The sequence below is a fragment of the Centruroides vittatus genome, unplaced genomic scaffold (assembly GCF_030686945.1).
Source record: "Centruroides vittatus isolate TY-2023 unplaced genomic scaffold, ASM3068694v2 contig_1057, whole genome shotgun sequence".
NCBI classification, from domain to species: domain Eukaryota; kingdom Metazoa; phylum Arthropoda; class Arachnida; order Scorpiones; family Buthidae; genus Centruroides; species Centruroides vittatus.
Genome location: NW_027120684.1, coordinates 930593 through 950488, shown reverse-complemented (window position 1 = coordinate 950488; position 19896 = coordinate 930593). Strand labels below are relative to the sequence as shown.

Sequence of the window (19896 nt, the reverse complement as noted above, 5' to 3'; positions counted from 1 at the left end):
ATGAGTACCATTTTCCTTCTACTAATCATCTCCTTCTTTGCACCAACAAAATCTGTTTTTTCGGTCAGACAACAATATTTTACCTTGGTAGCTTCCGGTAAACGAGCCAGAAATTGCGTCATTTCGAATGCTACGTTCGGTACGAGACTCTTCTGTCTGAAGCATTGTTTAGTGAATAGCCAATGCTTCGCTGTGAATTACCATTCGGAAAGTGGTTTGTGCGAATTTTTATCGGAGAAATTAGATTTGAATTTCTTGGAAGACGATCTTGATTTTGGCTTATTTCATAAAAAGGTGAGCCGAATTTTATTATTATAAATTCGTGTTTTCGGATCTTTTAAAACTCTCTCCTCCCGAAAGCACTAAGAAGAGTTTTTAGCAAGCCCATTATGGGTTAGTCCGAGCCCACAATAAAATGCCCACCTTATTGTGGGCGGTGAGGGACGGATCTCCGAAAAATTTCTGGGTTTTTCGACCCATCCGAATTACAATTCCGGGTCCTTTAGTACCGCTTTAGCTACTCGGCCCTCCGGCCAGTGTTTTCTATTATAAATTTAATATAACAATTAATTTTTCGATAATTTAAATGTATATTCAATTTTTAGAAAGAATAATAGAAAAGTAATACCAGCTGATGCTAGTTTTTGTATCAAGCATAGACCTATTATTAATGACAATGTTGTAAATGATATAACATTTTGTTCTTCGAGAAATTACATTCTACATTAGAAAATAAAAGTTGAAGTCTTGTTGCCTGACTACTAATTAAAACATGTTAACAAAACATATTTAAATGCAAAGGAGTGTAACAAGACCACATTGGTAATATTAATGTACAAACTGCGAGCAAAAACAACAAATAGGAATTACTAACGAGAACAAAACACGAAAACAAAATTTAAATTTTAAATCTAAAAATATTTTGCATAGAAATATTCATTAGCTATTAAAAAAAATGACACGTAAAAACAGAAACATGTTTTGTAATAAATAAATTAACTCTACGTATAAAAATATTTTCATAAATCAGATTATTTCATTAATATTTATTAAATTTTGTGGTAATATTAATAATATCCTAACTTAAACATGTAAAAAATATTTATATTTAAAGCATTTAATTTTATTTAAATGCTTACATATATTTTTTAGTTTTCAATCAAAGTTTATGATGAATGTCTCCGAATTAGATATATCAAAGGCTACCAATGCATTTTAGATGCAAAAATAATATCAATAATCAATAACATCGTCACAGTTCTCTCAATTTTAGTAGTGTCTTGCTCCTATACTTTTCCTGTTAACAACAGTCATACCGATCATCTATCTATCCGGTCTCTATCTATCCCTAAGCTTTTCAATTTGATTTCTCAAATAAAAGAGCTTGTGATACCTTTCTTCGTTTCGATTTTACAAAAACTATAATTAGATATTTCCAGCATTTCTGATATCGGTTTTATTCTATCAATGTTTGGTATAGGCACAGTGACTGATTTCCCTTTCTTTTGCACATGCACAGTTACCAATCTAAACTGTCACAAACATGTTATTTGTTGTTTATCGTATATCATTTCGTTTTCTTATATTTCGATAGTATTGAAAAACATTATTTTATTTCTGTTTAGTTATTTTCAAGTAACAAAATGTGAATACAAGTTCAATTGTACAGTACAATGTTGGCATGTCTATAAGAGATTCCTCTTTCTTCCCGTAGACTATAAAAACTGGTCGTATAAGAACGACCATTTTTAACAAGTTCTAACCTACAAAATATGTTTATTCAGTTATTTCTGGCATATTTGGCAAGCCTAGAATTGTTTGATAACATCTCAGAAAAAGCATAAAATTAGAAATATTAATTAAAAATTATTAGTCCAACGGGTTATGGATTATATATGACAGTTCAGTACATTGTAAATTTGCACACTAAGCAGATTTTTTTGTATAAAAAAATGCATAGATTAATTAATTAAATAAATCTGATGACCTAGTATTATTTACTTATTATTAATTGTATTAGCAGGAAAAAAGTGGGGTCGATAAAAGGTAAACGAATTCTTGAAGGAATCGACAGTCAAAAAAGTTTGGAGACCCTTAGTCAATGCACTACTTCGGACTTTGTAGGCAATATCAGTCAATTAAAACGAACAAATGAATATAAGAATGAAACAAAGTTTCAAATTCAATCTATGATATTTATTTCGATTTGTATTGAATAATGAAATATTACTTGTAAATAAGAAAAGCAAACAATGCATTTTTATGCTTTTCTGACAGAGAAATTAAATGATTAATAGCATACACATATTCATTAAAGGTATAAAAATGATATAAACTTTATAAATTTTAATAATTCTAAATGCTTATCACAAATGGTATTACCGATTAGTTCAGTTATTATTCTAGTCTATATATAAAGTATTTGGCTTAAAATCGTCACAAAATTTTTGTTATGAATAGTCTATGTTGGGAATAAAGAGGGAAAACCCATAGGGCAAAAGAACGAAACCCTCCTAGTTAGTTATATTCTATTTCTAAAAAGGAAAAAACAATGGAGCAAACTTTTATCAGATTTTTTATACGTGTTTGATTTCTTCTTCTTCTTCTTCTTTATCCTCGCCTTTTCCCATGTTTATATGGGATCGGCATTTCTTCTTTAATACGTTTCTTCCATTTCTCCCTATCAAGGGCTTCTTCTCGTGGCCAAACCCCCTCAACCTACATTTCTCGCATCTTTTTGCTCAAGGGGCCCACCTTAACAGAACCTCTAATAAAATCATTTCTTATTCTATCCTTCCTTGACACTCCACACATCCGTCTCAACATTCTCATCTCTGCGCCACCTCCATCTGCGCCAATAACAAGAACCCAAGAAAGAAATTCTTGGGTTCTTGTTATTGCCCATGTCTCCGCTCCATATAACATTGCGGGTCTAACAACTGATATATACAATTTTCCTTTCAGATTGCAGCTAATTTTCTTGACGCATAATACACCGCTCAGCTTCCTCCAGTTCATCCATCCACATTGAATTCTATGCTGCACCTCCCTTGCATTCTCCCATCTCGACAAATGTCCCAAAATATTTAAAACTCTGAACAAAAGGAAGCGGCACATTTTGGATTTTAATATTACACTCGTCTCTACCATTCAGAGTCATATAAGCTGTTTTAGTTCTGCTAATTTTCATGTTCCTTTCTTCCAAAACTTTCCTCCAATCTTCCAGTATCTTCTCAGCCTTAATTTAGGAAAGTTCACACAGCACAATATCATCAAACCGCATACTCCACGGAGCCTCACACTTCACGTCACACACCAACACGTCCATTATCAGGTCAAACAAATAAGGGCTAAGGGCCGATCCCGGGGTGTAAACCAACATTAACGAAGAATCTTAACTTGGGTCTCTGCTCCCTCGTACATTTCCTTGACGAGCCTAACATATTTTTCTGGAACATTCTTTTTCCTCAAACATCTCCATACCTCTTGCTTTGATACCCTATCATACGCCTTTTCTAGATCTATGAACACCATGTGCAAATCTTCCTGTGCCTTTCCATCAGCTGTTTTAGAGCTAAGATAGCATCAGTCGTACTCCTTCCCCGGCAAAAAGCCAAACTGTTCCTCTCCAATCTCAGATTCCTGTCTAATCCTTCTTTTTACAATTTTCTCCAAATCTTCATAGTATGGGACAATATACCTCTGTAATTTCCGCAATTCTGTACATTCCTTTTACCTTTACAGATCGGCACAAGAATGCTTTTCTTCCTCTTCCCCTGCTGCCAGAGTTTCTTCATAAGGTCCCAGAGGATATCAATTCTCTCCTTACCCAAACCTCTCCAAGCCTCAACCGAAATCCGATCACTGCCTACTGCTTTCCCCATTTTCATTTTCCTAAGCACACTTTCCACTTCTCTGCTAATATCTTGCACCACTCCTTGAATTGCCTCTCAGTTCTCGTATAAAGTTCTGGGGTTTTCTTCATTCAATAAATTCCTAAAATATACTTTTCATCTTTCTTTGGCCCTTTTGTAATCTTGTAATACCACTCCTTTATCATTATCTTTAATCAGTTTAATAGAGGTAAAATCTTTTGATGCCTTCTCTCTTGCTTTGGTAATTCTCATCAACTGCCTTTTACCCCCTTTCCTTTCAAAAACTTTATAAGCCTCTTCGAAAGCCTTTGCTTTCGCAATAGCCGTCGCCTTTTTAGCCGTGTTTGACTGAGTTATCATAAATATTATGTATCATCAAATAGCACGTACTAATGATTTTTTTAAAAATTATATTTAAAATTGTTAATGTGTGTCGACCATGATAAAAATCGGAATTTGGAGAGGTTCGATTTACAAGTAGATACGCTTCTAAATTAATTTTGAATTAATGGGCGCATTGCCTGGTAAAACGACCTTCATACGAATGGATAAACAAGCAAACCAATCGCATTGATTTACTTATCCAGTCGTATTAAAGTCGCTTTATCAAGCAATGTGCTCAATTATTCTTATCTGTTTTAATTATTAAACTAATGCGATATCATTTAGAATTCTCTTAACGGAATCGATAAGAAATATTTATAATTTATTATCTGAAAATAAATTTTACTGTCAGTAAGAGCCACTAACAACTTACATAATCTATTTGAATTCAATAGTCAGGCAAGCCTTTGTTTTAGAATAATAACGCAAGAGGTAATAAATCGACTCGAAAATACTTCTTAAATTGATTTTTATATAAAATCACGTTTACTACAATGCGTAATACTTATAAATAAATTTAATATATACAAAACATTAAGTAATTAAATTGAAGTTTTTACTTACTGCGGATATAAATAAATCTTGTACTGTATTGTTCTATTTTCCTTCTCTGGATACGCCCTTGTTTCATTTCTGATAGTGTAGATCTAATAAATTGTCACGAAATTTTGAAAGATTGTTGAACTTGTAAATTATATTTCGCCTTTTACTTTAGTGATAAAAATGAAAGTGGAAAAGATGTTTGATGAAATACATCACACGAGGGCAAAGCCAAGCACACGGAGATTTTTAATACTCCTTATTTAGAAAAAAGTAAAAAATACAAAGAAGCAACCAACTAAATTAATTAACACTTATTTACAATCTTCTCTCTACAGTAGTAACATTGTTTTGTGTTACTTTATATCTATATTGTAAAAATAGAACAACGGGTTGCTTAACTTTCCTGGCAACATTTGGTGGAGTCATCTGTTATCATATTTTATTAAAAACTTTTTATATGTTTAATTATTAGAAAATGGCAAAAAGCTTAATTTTGAGGTTAAGGATGGGTTTTATAAAACAACTAGCAAGTAGGCCCGGCGTTGCTCAAGCAAAAGTAACGATAGCGAAGATTAAGATAGTCACTATAGACATTATAGTCACAAAAAAAGAGAGTAATTTCATCAACGAATTAAGTTTTTCTAAAGAAAGATCGAATTTGAAAATCGAATGTTCTAATATTGTTCGATTTTCACGACGTGTTCTGATTATATCCTTCGATTTTCATCGAATGTTCTAAAGAAGAAAGGTCGAGAAAAACCGAACTAATCTGTTTAAATTTGAAAGTCGAATATGTTCCTACATATTACTCTTTCTTTTTTCTTTTTTTCCAGAGCCCGTAAATCTTGCACGTCGCTTTGTCTTGTTCTCCATTGTTACTTAACACTTTGGAACTTATATCTGGTACCCTAACTGTGCACCAAATTTCAACTTTCAACTCCTAACCGTTTTAGCGAATATTAAGATTATTACGTTATAGTCAACCTTACCCGTTTTCACAGAATGCAAGAATTGGGTCCTCCCTGTTTCCAGACTAATTACAGAATTTTTAGATAGGTCTAAAAATATGTTCGATTTCGAAAAAACTGCATCTGCGTCTTGCACTTCGCTTTCTCTTAACACTTCCATTGTTACGTAACACTTCCATCGTTGATGGAAGTGTTAAGACTTGATCCTGTCCCTCTCCCCGTGGGGAGGAATTTCGAAAAATCCCTTCTTAGTGTGCGTTCTCGTGACGTACCCTAACTGTGTAACAAATTTCAACTTTCAACTCCTAACCGTTTATGCTCTTAACATTTCCATTGTTACGTAACACTTCCATTGTTACTTAACCCTTACATTGTTACTTGACATTTTCATTGTTGATTGAAGTGTTAAGACTTAATCCTGTCCCTCCCCCCGTGGGGAGGAATTTCGAAAAATCCCTTCTTAGTGTGCGTTCTCGTGACCTACCCTAACTGTGTACCAAATTTCAACTTTCAACTCCTAACCGTTTGGGCTCTGCACTGATTATTATTATTATTATTATTATTATCAACTCGTCTCGATTATATATATAGATTGTAAATGCTAATAATAAGTAAAATCGTCCGACCCTACTGGAGATACACACGATCCCTTTTATCTCCCTACCCCTTCACCTTTAATCACCTATATACCACGTATAATAGAATCAAACCCTTTATAAAGCAAACCTCTTTGAAGAATTTCAGAAAATTTCAACAAAAAGCACAAGAGTTATTAAGCTTCAAATAGGGTGAACAAAATCGTCCCCCCTCCCCGCACACACATCCATCTGTGGCGTGCCGTCCTTGGAAGCTATGGAAGCGCCATTTCCCTTGTATTTTCTAAAATATAAATGCACATTGTACGATTATTTACATATTTGAATGTACTTTGAATTAATTAAAATTTATAGTTTATTATAACCGCATTATGTATCTTATTACAAATTTCTATACTGCATATGAAAATAATGACAAGATTGCTATTGTATATTCGAATATAAACTCGTATTGGAATATACCCAACGGAAGCGCTGTATTGTCGAACACCGGACAGCTTCCATGGCGAAAATTGAATGATGTAAAGCAGCCAGATTATAAGCATTTGTGCACGTGCTTTACAGAGCACCGACCTCACGCGGTTTAACTGGTGAAAGCTAAACACCAAATTATCGTTTAACGCTTCTAATGATTCTATCCATTAGCCACTCGTAGGGCCATTAGCCACTCGTTAGCCCTTCTATCCATTAGCCTATTCGACTAAGTGGAGTGTTTTGAGATTTAAAAAGTAAAAAAGATTTTATGTTATTTTTATGTAGGCTTCTTTACAAAGCTATATTTAGGCCTAATTATAATTTTCTTTAAAAGTATATTGATACAATTGCCAGGTATGTATATCCACTGCACATTTTATTTCACCGAGTGAGATTTTATAATTTTATTTTTAATTTTAGGCCTTATAACGTGGCTAGCGATTCAGAATGTAATTGTGATATTGAAAATTTATTTTAAAAAAGTTTTGGCTCAAGACCATATAATGAAAAAGAAAACATCATTAAAAGAGAAAGACCAATGCCTAAATTAAATATAAATACTTCAACAAAACATTTGTTTGACATTTTCACGATAATATGTATGAAGACATAAAAATGCGAAAATTGTTTTGTTGGCCTCGCCTACTACTTTTAAATGAAATTAGTGTGTGGAATAAGAATGGCTTTGACGATTTAAATAATTTGAGTAAAGCTGGCAAAAGACACGAAAATAATTGAAGCAATTTGGAAATCAAAGCAGAATAGAATTTAACACTAGTAAACAATATAAAATAAATATTGAAAATTATAACAAAATAGTTACGACTAATATAATATCTATTAATTTAGATATATCTATGTTTTTTTTTTTTTTTATCAAAACAAGAGACCATTTAGAGGGCATAGGGAACTTATTGAATCTAATAACAGAGGTAATTATATTGAACTTGTTTATTTAGTAAGTACGTCAGATAATCTATTAAAAATACATTTAGAAAAGTCTACGGTTTTACTGGCTTATCGAACAAATGAATACGAATGAACCCTAGACCATCACTGACGCGCAATTAACTGATTTCCGCTGGAAGTCGGCTTCTTACAGAAACAGCTTCCCTGTCATCAAATGTAACGGCACGCCACTGCATCCATACATACAGAAATCATCCTCGAATTTTTTTCATCTCTCGACGTTTCGAGGTGTCTTGAGCCCAAAAATGTGGATTATTTTTTGGCCGATCGCCTTACATAATAGCCGGAAAAGTAAAAATAACATTGTTTTTAAAACCCTAACCATTTCTTATCAAGGACTTGTATAAAGGTTTTTGTTTTTCATTTATCTTTATTTCGTTATTCTTTCCTCCTTGTGGACACTAAGAAGGCCTTTTTATAAAGTTTATCGTGGATTCGACCAGGCACGCATTGGAGCATCCGAGTGCGAGGAACGAAGCAAGACATTTCTGGAAATACTTCTCGAAAAATTCCTGGGATTTTTGTCTGTCTACCGTCCTCTGAATCCCAGATTCGTTCCAGGGATAGGACGCGACCATTCTGCATGGGGGCACAAATAAAAACTGTTAGAATTATTCTCGTAAGAAAGAGCAAAACATAGCAATTCAAAATTAGATGGATACGAGCAATTATTTATTGTGACATTACACGGATGCGTTTTGAACAAGTTTGATGTGAAAGTAATAATTTAAAGAAATCGATCTTTTATTACAAAAACGTAAATTATAGCATTCTTCAGACTTTGGGCTAATTCTTGGAAGTTTTATAAGTAGAAAGAGGGTATTTTTAAAAATAAAAATGGAAGACATGTTCCATATGGTATCCAAAAGAAGGCTTTTTAGGCTTTATGATCTTATAACCTATGCTACTTTTAGAGAGTGAGTAATTGATTAATGCAAAACACACAAACTAAAACGACATGACCAGCCATAATTTCTATTATTAAGGGTAGACTTGATCCACAATGAAGTTGATTAGCAGAGACGAATGGGTACAATACTCTAATTTCCACCAATCATAAAAAATTTCAAAGTACGGATCAGACCTAATGGGCTTCTTATCGTGCTGATATTTAGATTAATTAACATGATAAATATTAAATTTTAGTTCAGAAAATTGTTGACACAATAATAACATTACGTAGATCAAATTATATCAGACGGTACTTACAAAACGTAACTGAAAACTTATTTAACAAAAGTTTATTCTTAAAAATTATTAAATACATAATGTTAACATTTAAAATAAGTTGTATGTGCCACGTTAATGCGTTGTTAATGACAGAACACGAAAGAATTAATTAACAACACTCGCAAAACCATTCCTCAATATCGAGGTTGAGGCCGAAGTTTTAAACGCGAAAACGTGTACGTCGGACGTTCGGCGCCGCTTACCTGTAAGCCTAGAAGTTTGACAATAGCGTTTGGAATGTCGATCATGATTCCACTGACTATCCAAACACCATTGTCAAACTTGTGGGCTTACAGGAAAGGGGCGCCGAACGTCCGACGTACACGCTTTCGCGTTTAAAACTTCGGCCTCAACCTCGCTAATATGTTCTGTTTGCAGCTCTTGGTAAATTCCAACAAAGAATAAGACTTTGCCTTGACTGATGGTAATGTTACATAGTTTTTTGTAATAAAACATTGAAATAAACTTTAGACTATAAGAAACACATACGAATAATTATGTTTGAAGTTAAAAAAATAAGAAAGGAAATGTAGAGCGTAGAAATCCTCACACATTCTCATAGAAAAAATGTAAATCCGATTGTTTAATCTGCTAGGTATAGGTGCATTATCATATAATATCGTTAAAATCGCTCTAAACATAAGAAATGGCATATTTTTACCACGATTTTTTACAGTACTTAACAATTATATATATATATATATATATATATATATATATATATTTTAAATAGAAGATTCAATGTAATACACTTATTAATAGGTTTGAAAAGTATTTTATAAAGTCACATTTATTGTATATTTTTTTCTTAAAAATCGGCTTACTAAACTCACGCTATAAAATTATTAAATGAACGACCTACATAAAATATTAAATTCTTGTTTTATGATTTTTTAATCGAAAATCTTGTTATATCTTTTTCGAATGATTAAATATTGAAGGAAATTATAGCTTTGCACGCAAACCGGATTACTTTTGAAATATTTAAATTATAATGGAGAGCTTCAAGATAAGTGTTCATTCCATACTTAAAGTCTTTTTATTAACTTTTTAGATACAGATGACGTTTACAAAAACAAAAATATATCTAAAATAATTTAATATATTAAAAATTATATTAAAAAAACTCACTTATTGGTGATTTCTACTGAGATTTGCGGTGGTGTAGTGAGGATAATCCCACCTTACACATGATTAAATTCTGCATTTGTTTATCGAGGGGGAGGTGGGCCATCTTTCTAAAACAGTTAGTATGAAGATGTATCTGATCGGTTTATGTTATCGACGAGAATAATAGAATTTGCCCAGAAATTCGTTAATCAGGCACTCGATAATAGCGAATGTCTGGTAACCCGACACAATTTGAAAATTAGTCAATAATCCGGAATATTGTTCGATGATAATTGGCATTGTTGGCACGCTAGTATTTCGAGAATAGGGATTTCTTTGGATAGGTGCAGGCGGAAATACAATTCATTTTTGTATGTTCAATAAGGTTCTTGTATGTTTTTATTCACTTTCGAACCCATAATGGGCTTGCTATAAGAGGCCCTCTTAGTGCCTATAGGGCCAAAAGAGTTAATATATATTAATTAATATAATGGTCAAAATTATAATTAAAATTTGATTATCTATTCATATGTTTAAAGTTGATGTTTATCAGTATATTTTGTTTCTGTAGTTTTTTATAAATGTAGTCTATAACTTTAACAGTGCCAAGCTCTGTATAGTAATTATTATTAAATAAATAAGTAAATATTTATTATTATTATAAATCTTCGATTTATTAGTATCATCTAAAAGTTTAAAAATATGAATATTTATATACTTATTATTTTATTTTGATATAACGTTTTAAAATACTGTAAATAACATTATAGGCTATCAAAATATATCTTAAATGGTTGTAATAAAATATATGAAATAAGATTATTACAGAAATATTTTTAAAAATAATTAATTTAAGACTTTTTTATTATTTATAATTACTTTTCCAAATCAAATATTTTAAATGTATTTACAATATAGTTTAACTGCAAACTTTCTTTGAGAGATTCTTCTGATTCGTAGATAAAATAGATAGCTTACGTATGGTTAATATGTCTCTACATAGACATATTAACCATACGTAGACTACATAGTACTTACATGTACTATGTAGTCTACGTATGGTTAACTCGTTAATTCCCCCGCAGCGTAAAAAAAAATCATAATTAATAATTAAATTACAATTAAAAATAATCAAAACGAAAAAAAAACGAAAGAAATGTGTTAATTTTGAAGAAAAAGCTTCAAAGTACAATTCCCCTCTTCTCGCCTTAGCGCGAAACTTGACACCAATGAGTCATTGTTTACACAGCTGGATGACCTTGAGAACAGCTGGTGTCGTCTTTCGCGGGACATTCTCATGAAACTCTCGGGAGGAGAAGGGTAAAAAGTAGGGTGAATACTAGATGGTGGTATATTTCTAAATATTTTTTTAAAATTACGATTTTAATTGATATTTCCGACCCCCCGACTTAATTAAACGTAATTATAAAAAAATCTATTAATTAAAAAAATTAAAAAACTATTGGATGTTGTTTTTGACATCAGAAAATAGCTTTAAATAACTTTACCGAAGTAAAATCGACGCACTAGAAGTTTAGAATGATGAATGAAGTTCCATAAAAAAATCCCATAAAAAAACAATTAAGCGTTAATTGCAGGTCATTAAAGGTTAATTAAAATCGCAATAAAATTTTTTCGCGCGGGTAAAAATTTTTGAAAAAATTTGGAGACTTAGAAAACATTCCAAAGATCAAAAAAAATGTTTTTCGGTCCCAAAGTACCGTTTTTTTGTAACGCTATAAAATTTTTCCGAGTTATCTCGGGTTATGTCGGATCTTGACGTCTATAGACGTCAATGGGCGTTAATATGTCTACGTATTGTATTCAATACGTTCAATTATATATTAATTTACCAATATGTAATTAAAATAAATGGTTAATGTTACCTTAGGATCCAAAATGGCGGCCGGGGAAATTTTTCCCTACTTCAGAGACTGCGACGGGGAAAATATTTTTCCCTAGAGTCGAGACGTCGACGACGTGGGGATTTTTTCCCCGTTCGGTTTCTACCCTGTGTTCGACGTTGCCGAGTATCCTGTAACCTCGAAACGGAGACGGTAGTGTGTAAAATAAGAATAAAGAGCATTAATATTTTATTTTATTCCATGATTTTTAAACGTAATATTATCTCAAAAACATAATGGTATAGACTTTCCCTCAGAAAGTATTTCACAAGGTTCAATATCAATACTTCTATGCAATGAACATTTATATTACGAAATCTTATAATTTTGGAAGAAATCATATTTTTTTCATTGTACTTTTATACACTGGGGTGCAAAACTTAAGCAACGATTGTTTTTTTTCCATAACTCTGTAAGAAATTACCTCTGGGAGACATGAAATTCAGAATACAAAGACAATATTTTGTACTTGTAGGATGCAGAAAGCGTACTAGCGCAAAAATAAATAGAACACATACGGTATGGAATCAAACAAAAAAAAAAAGGCTTTATTGAAAGTCCCTTAGTAAGGGATATGGTCTCCCTTAACTGCAATGGTTGCTTGGCACCGTCTCTCCATACTCAACATCAGATTATCAAACAGTTTTTGAGGTTAGAGTGCCCATTCCTTAATGACCATCTGTTTCAGTTGTTGGGTGTTCTCCCGCAGATATAATCATGGCGAAAGGTGACTCCCCAAAGCATCCCACACATGTTCTATGGAATTTAAATCAAGGGAGAACACTGGCCAATTCATTCTAGTGATATCTTCACTTTCTAGAATCTCCTCAACAGCACGAGTCTGATGTGTCCTGGAGTTATCATCTATAGAAACGATGTCTGCACCAATGGCACCTCAGAATAGATGCACGTGAGGTAGGAACACTTGCTGACAATAGCGATCTCTGGTAACAAAACTTTCTTCGAAAATTTGGAGTTCAGACTACCCGTTTATCATAATGCCTCCCCAAACGAGCACACCAGGACCACCATAAAGGTCTCTTTCCATGATGTTAGTGGGATAAATTGTGTTTACCTCACTCCATATTAACTGGCATTGGGAATTGCTTGTAATACTGAAACGACTCATCTGTAAAGATGACGTGACTCCATTGATGAGATGTGCAGTCTTTGTGTTCCTTACACTAGTCTAAAGCTGCTTGCCGATGAGCAGCAGTTAATGGAATGCAGTGTTTAGAACAGCAAGCGAATAGGCTATCTTCATGGCCACATTAAACCGCGACACTTTATGTCTCGTTGTCGCACGCAGCTGCTGACCAATATTGCTTGCTGACTGATATCGATCTCTTTTCACCTGCAGGACAATATATCAACGATATATCAGTCATCCATTGGCATTGCTTTTCTTGATGACCACCACCAACCTTTTTTACAGCTGTACCTGTAGTTTGGAAGGCTTTCCAAGCTCGTGAAACAACACTTTTTTTGATTCCAAAATCTTGAGCTACACTCCTCACACTACGTCCCCTCAAGCTTACCGATCCTTCTATCATGTGTAAAGTCATCCAGATGGTTTCTTTTAGTCATATTGCACGTACAAACTTACTTGAACTTGCAGAAAATGCCTTTATTAACGCCTTTTCTTTTTCTTTTTTGTTGTAGTCTTGCTGACTGCCCACGTTTTTCGTGCCCTCACGTCACCTCCGAAGTCTTCTCCCTAATATTTGCATACGAATCACGTTTCTACTAAATTGGGTGTTAATTGTACTCATCGCAAAAAGTTTTTATCTACAATTTCATGGCTGTCTGCTTAAAAAATTACATTGTTGCTTAAGTTTTGCTCGCCAGTGTAGTATTATTCCGCCAGTTTATGTATGTGTAGCCTATATTTAGGTTTAGCTTATTACTTTAATATTATTTGATTTGATATTGCTTACTGTTGAATGTATCGTGTAAAATAAAATAAAAGATTTTAAATTAAGTGTTGTACAGAGCTTCAAATTGATGCAAAAGAATAATAGATAAGTGATAATTCGAAGTATAATTTTGGTTTTTAATTATTTTTCTAATTAATAATAATTAAAATTACACTCTCAATTATACTCGAATTTATTTCTTATAAATCTTTCAACGAAGCGGGAATCTTCTATTTAAAAAAACAAACAAATTCCAGTTTGTAGTATAAGTGAAAAACCAAACTCAAGTATAATTGAAAGTGTAATTTTAATTATAATTAAAAAAATTATTAAAGAAATATTAGAATAATAAATAATAAACAAAGTGTTCTATTCGGAGTTTATACGCATATAACTACTTAAGAAATTATATAGTATTAAATCGTTTTAATAAGTTATGAGAATAATAACGCTAAACTTTGATACAGAATTTAGTTTACGGGTTTACAAAACAAAGTTTTAAAGAAATAATATAAGAACATAATCTAATTATTTCGTCGGTCTATATTATCTTGTGACCTTTATATATGATTTATTTTACTTCTCGAAAAATTATTTGCTTATAGAAAAATATCACTTTAACAAAAGTGATTATTAATTTAGATTGCGTGAGAGTTCTTCTTCCGACAAACGCCATTTTAATATTTAATTCATTCTAAAATAGCATAATTATGTTAGAATATTTTCTCGTTCGTATTTTATCCATATAACGAGACTCTATCAACCAAAGAATAAATTGACTAAATAAATGTAAAAATAATAATAATAATTCTAATTTTATTTCCATTTTATTTTTGTATCTTCAAAACAATTATTAGGGTTTCTTTATAGAAAAACAACACATAAGTATAGTTAATTAGTTGACGATTTTTTATTTTTTCTAAACGTTAAATTCGAAAAAAAGTAAAACTTTTATAAATGATAAAGCATATAAAGAGTATGTTCTTATTTATAAATCTTTTCAGTCTGAAAAGAATCGAATAGATTTATATTTCTTTTGATAACAAGCTTATCGAATAATTTAATATGTAACATAATATCTCATTTACGAGCTTTCATTTGTCACATAAACTCTTCTGTAATATTTTACAAATCTAGTAAGTGGGTGCGCTAAATATTTAACTCGAGGTTTATTAGTTAACTCCAAGTATTAGGCGTATATAATTTCCTTTATATTTGATCCCTTCCCAAAACAATGAAAACAATTGTAAACATTAATTCCTCTTCAAATTATGTAAGGTTGTATTCCTCTTTCTATGCTTATTTCGATTATGGGAAAAATTACAAGAACAGATTTTTTTTGTGTTAGTTGATTTTTTATTGTTTTACATATCAATTTGAATCTTTTAAACTTGTCAATCTTTGGGAATATGTTCAAGAAAAGCTCAGAAAGTAAGCATTAAATAACGAGCAATTACTTATTGTGTCATCGTCACAATACCGGGTTGCAATTTTTAATTAATTTAATTTAAAATATATGCTCTCCACTTCAAATTAGTATTGTAGTGCCTTGCCCCTGTACATCATACTTTTTTGTTAGCAATATAGTCGTGTCGATCATCTATTAACTCCTTTTAGGGGAAGTTTTGAATTGAAAAAACATGACTTTCGGTTTGCGCTGGTAGTTCGTATTTAGTTACTCGGGGCTTCATATCCCTAAGATTTCCATATTTAGTCTCGTCTTTCACCTATCTAACACCTTTTTCGAGATTAAGGAACGAAAATGGCAGTGGGAATTTACAGGCCTACAATATTGATTAGCAAAGAGCGCTTTTTATATATGAATTTAATATATTTAAAACATTCAATTCTACGTTAGCAAGGGGAGAGGAATGATTAAAAATCTTAGCCTTAATACCAAGTTAGATCTATAATGTAATTTAATGTTTCTATATTTTTTATGCGTGTTAAAAAGTTATCTTTCGGATCAAATTAATTTCTGATTTGAAATATTATTATTATTATTATTTACTTTTTAGATCGACTGCCTAAATTCTCCGTGTAAACACGGCCAATGTATAAACACAGACTTAACCACCACCGAATACAGAGCATATTCCTGTGATTGTCCATGTGGATGGTGCGGATGGAATTGCGAAAGAAGTAAGATAAGTGTTTCTTTAAATTAATATTATAAATATAATTGTTTTCTTGATTTAAGCATTAAAATTATATTATCATTATACATTTAATAACCAATTACGCAGAGATTATTATACAATTAATAACCAATTAAATCTAACTAACTAAAAAACTTAACAGCCACATGGAGACTGGGTGTAAAAATGCTGACAATTTGTGCATGCCATTCTTATTAGCTGCAACTACGATGACCATTACTTTTTATGAGTGTGTATTAATTGTCAAGCTCTGTTACGAAAATCAGGGTATTGCTGCGGCTGCTGTTTGAGAATATCATCGTCGTAAAAATTTACGTCTTTTAAAGAACATGGTTTATCGTGGTAATGTTGCAACATGGCAGACTTAAAGGACGGTATTCCTTGCATCGCGGAGGGACATGTCGCAGTCAGCTGTTAAACACAGGGCATCGTCTTCAGATTTACACCTAAACGATGGCGAACACATCGAACATTTCCCGTATTGCTAATCAGTTAGTACGTATTGGTATGTCCTCCCAGTGGCGATATTCTAATAGGCCAACCTATGGCCTCGCCGTTTCTAGAGGCCTGAAAAATTATATAGGAAAAGTATAATATGTCTCTAAAAATAACGTGTATATTATAAAGGAAAAGTTTGTTATTATTTAAGGATTTTACAGTCTTTTTTAATATAAAAAACACTTTTACATAAAGGGCCTTATAATAAAATTGCTCCTAGGGCCTCAAAGGAACATAATCCGCTATCGTGTCCTCATACGAACGAATAAATGATTTTTCATTGTTTCTGTTGTTTTGTTTTGCAGCGACCATTTACTCTATAGCGGACAATTTTAGAACTAACATTTTTCTTTGCAAAATTTTTTCCGTGTCCTTTGATTAGCCTGCACACAAATTTTGGTATCAATCGGATTATTGGTTGGAGCTACAGACCTCTGAGTAAGACAATTCTAATTATGGTCGTCTGATAGATTTCAAAGATTATCTTTGTATATTCGATTAAAAAATTTATCCGAATATGGAGAATAATGATTTCAAATTGGAATAAAATCGGATTTTTCAAAAGGATAAGTTAATGAAGAGATTGAAAGAGTTGATGCCTAATTGTAAAGAACATAAATTACGATGGTTTTTTGAAGTTTAGGAGAAAACTAATTAAAAAGAGGGTAATGTAGAGTAAATATATATGGGCCTGTATACTCTATATCAGGGGTGGCCAACTTTTGTATATATAAGATCTACTTTTTATCTTAAAAATGCGTCGCGATCGACTTGTTGTCATAGGCATAGTGTAAGTGGGGAGGGGAGGTGTGAAATACATACTATGTTTATACACTGTGTTTCAGTACGTGGTGCACTGCTTATGAGTCGAGTCATAACTGCATGCATACTGTTGTGTTCGGTTACAAATATAATACATTAAGTCAAGACATCGCAAGCGATCGACCAAAATTGGATTGGAGATCGACCGGTCGATCGCGATCGACTTGTTGGCCACCCCTGCTCTATATACAGTATATATTTAAATAACAAATAAAGTATACAGGCCTATATATTTTAGAAAATTTAACCGATATGAAAGACTCTTATTTGTAATTGTAATACCGATGGAATAACCCAAATAGAAATTCCACTTAAAATAGCTATCTTCATTTAAAGTTAATTTATTATTATTACGACTTTTAGTAAAATTATTTAATTTACATTGTATTTTAGCTTATCCGGATACCTTATGTTTATCTGTTAAAAATAAGAAAAAAAGCTGAAGAGGAGCGAGATAGACCCCTCGAAATGCATACCCCTGATTGTAATTTTTAACTAACAATAGGAACTGCTTCTCGACAGTGTGTATAGCAAGTCCTCCCAAAAAGCGCTGATAACTGAGCTTATATAACAATTAACCAATTAAAGAACAATAAGCTTAAACACGATTAAACAATATACTAGACGAATTGAAAACTCTAGAATTTAGCAAGAAGACAATTATATATTTGTTCAATAATTTTGTACAAAATCTAATTGTATATACATGTCCTGTACCTTCTGTTTCAATACACTTTTTCTGTGTTAATATAGGCTAATCATAATTAAAGAGTAGATATTCAGAGGCCAGAAATTAAAACACAGAAGGTACAACAAAGTAATACAAGTAATACAACAGTAATACAGAAGTAATACTTATGTAAGGTTTTGTTGTATTATTGTTATAAAATTCTATATTTAAGTCCACTTTCTAAATTATTCATAAATATTTCATAGAAATTTTAATTTCGTATAACTTTATATATTTTTTATAGTTAATTACGGAATAAAGAAAAATAAATGCATCGAGTTGAATAATGCCGGATTTAAAAAAGTGAAGAGTGATAAAGAATGCATGTTATTCTGTGCTCAGACTCCCGATTGCAGATCGGCAGATTTTATTTATGATAAAAACGAATGCTGGCTGAATGCTGTCGACGATAAAATAGAAAGTCTCAACGATAACTGTACCGGAGCTTGGTTTTTAGCATTTGATTGTGATTGTTCGAACTCCAAATAATTGGAAGTGTTTTAATAATACATAAAATGTTTTTTTTAAAAAAATAAAAAAAGTCATTTTAACTAAATTTGAGATGATTATGATTAGGTGATAATTTCATTAATTATCTAAACTTCCTGTCCTTTTGCACACTCAACGCAGATTCGGACAGGCGTGAGGAACAGAATCCGAATTCTTGAGTTTACCTCGGACTCGGAATTTTCCAGAGCAGCAGGCTGATGCCTTTATCGCATCCATCTTCCGGATGTAATGTGGAAGAATTCAGAATTAGGCATATGTTATATACAGAGAAGTAGGAGTAGATTACCTGGAGGAAATTCCATAGAATTATTTTTGTCATATTTTTTGACGATTCTCCAAACTGTTTGTTTAAAAATTACTGTAGTTTAATATAATTTAAGAAAATGTACGAATAAAACTTATTATTTTAATATTGTAAACGTTCTTTTAATTGTTTTAAGAAATTTCCATCTCTAGCATTTTCACCCAATATGCAGTAGTAATCAAATTCTTCTCGTGAAATGGTAGTGAAATAATAATAATAATAATAAAAATCATTACATACAGTACAAAGATACATAATTGAAGAACAGTTTCATCACAACCGTTGCAAATCAAAATTGGCAAACCCAGTCTTGCAATTAATGTAAATTGATTAAAATATGAGAAATGTCGTACAAAAACTTTTCTGTTTGGAAATAAAATGTTTTATTTAAAACACAAGTGTTAACAGAGGAAAATTATGGCAATCGGTAAACAAATGCCCCCCAAGATTTTAAATGTTTGAACCTTGAAACGTCGAGAAATGCAAAAAAGTATGTGGGAAACATGATTTTTTTCATCCACTTGGAAGCTTAATTACTCCAGTGCCTTTTTATCGAAAATTTCTGAAAATTTACAGAAAGGTTTGTGTATTAGGGGATTGATAATATTGGTGATTAAAGGTCGAGAGACGGGACGATAGAGGGGTTAACCCAGGAAAATCTTCTCAAAAGTCGGGGGTCGTCTTACAGGGCGGGTACTGCAGTCGGCCAGGATGCCCGGGGTATGGATAGAGATAGAGCGGCGCTGTGCCCAGAAAACACGCATCTTTCGCTCGTCCGGCCCGCCCTTGTATGTATCCTATTACCGTACCTCTTTCTCTGCCTCTCAGATCTCGCTCCTGAGGACTGCAGTGAAGCGGCGCAGGCGCGCATGTGCGAGATCTGAGAGGTAGAGAAAGAGGTACG

At 32.3% G+C, this 19896-nt stretch overlaps 1 protein-coding gene across 1 annotated transcript; it reads left to right on the top strand.

The window, feature by feature from the left end:
* LOC136971970 (neurogenic locus notch homolog protein 1-like) lies at nucleotides 1–18752 on the top strand. Its single transcript, XM_067266487.1, has 3 exons — nucleotides 1–294; nucleotides 15988–16111; nucleotides 18423–18752. The coding sequence occupies exons 1-3, from the start codon at nucleotides 1–3 to the stop codon at nucleotides 18665–18667; spliced, it is 663 nt and encodes a 220-aa protein (XP_067122588.1). The 3' UTR covers nucleotides 18668–18752.
* The last annotated feature ends 1144 nt before the right edge of the window (nucleotides 18753–19896 follow it).

Bases quoted from the DNA above. Each gene is read 5' to 3' on its own strand.
- LOC136971970 (XM_067266487.1), top strand. From the start codon at position 1: ATGAGTACCATTTTCCTTCTACTAATCATCTCCTTCTTTGCACCAACA. The intron at 295-15,987 runs GTGAGCCGAATT...TTTACTTTTTAG, and splicing joins TTGGCTTATTTCATAAAAAG to ATCGACTGCCTAAATTCTCC. The intron at 16,112-18,422 runs GTAAGATAAGTG...TATTTTTTATAG, and splicing joins CGGATGGAATTGCGAAAGAA to TTAATTACGGAATAAAGAAA.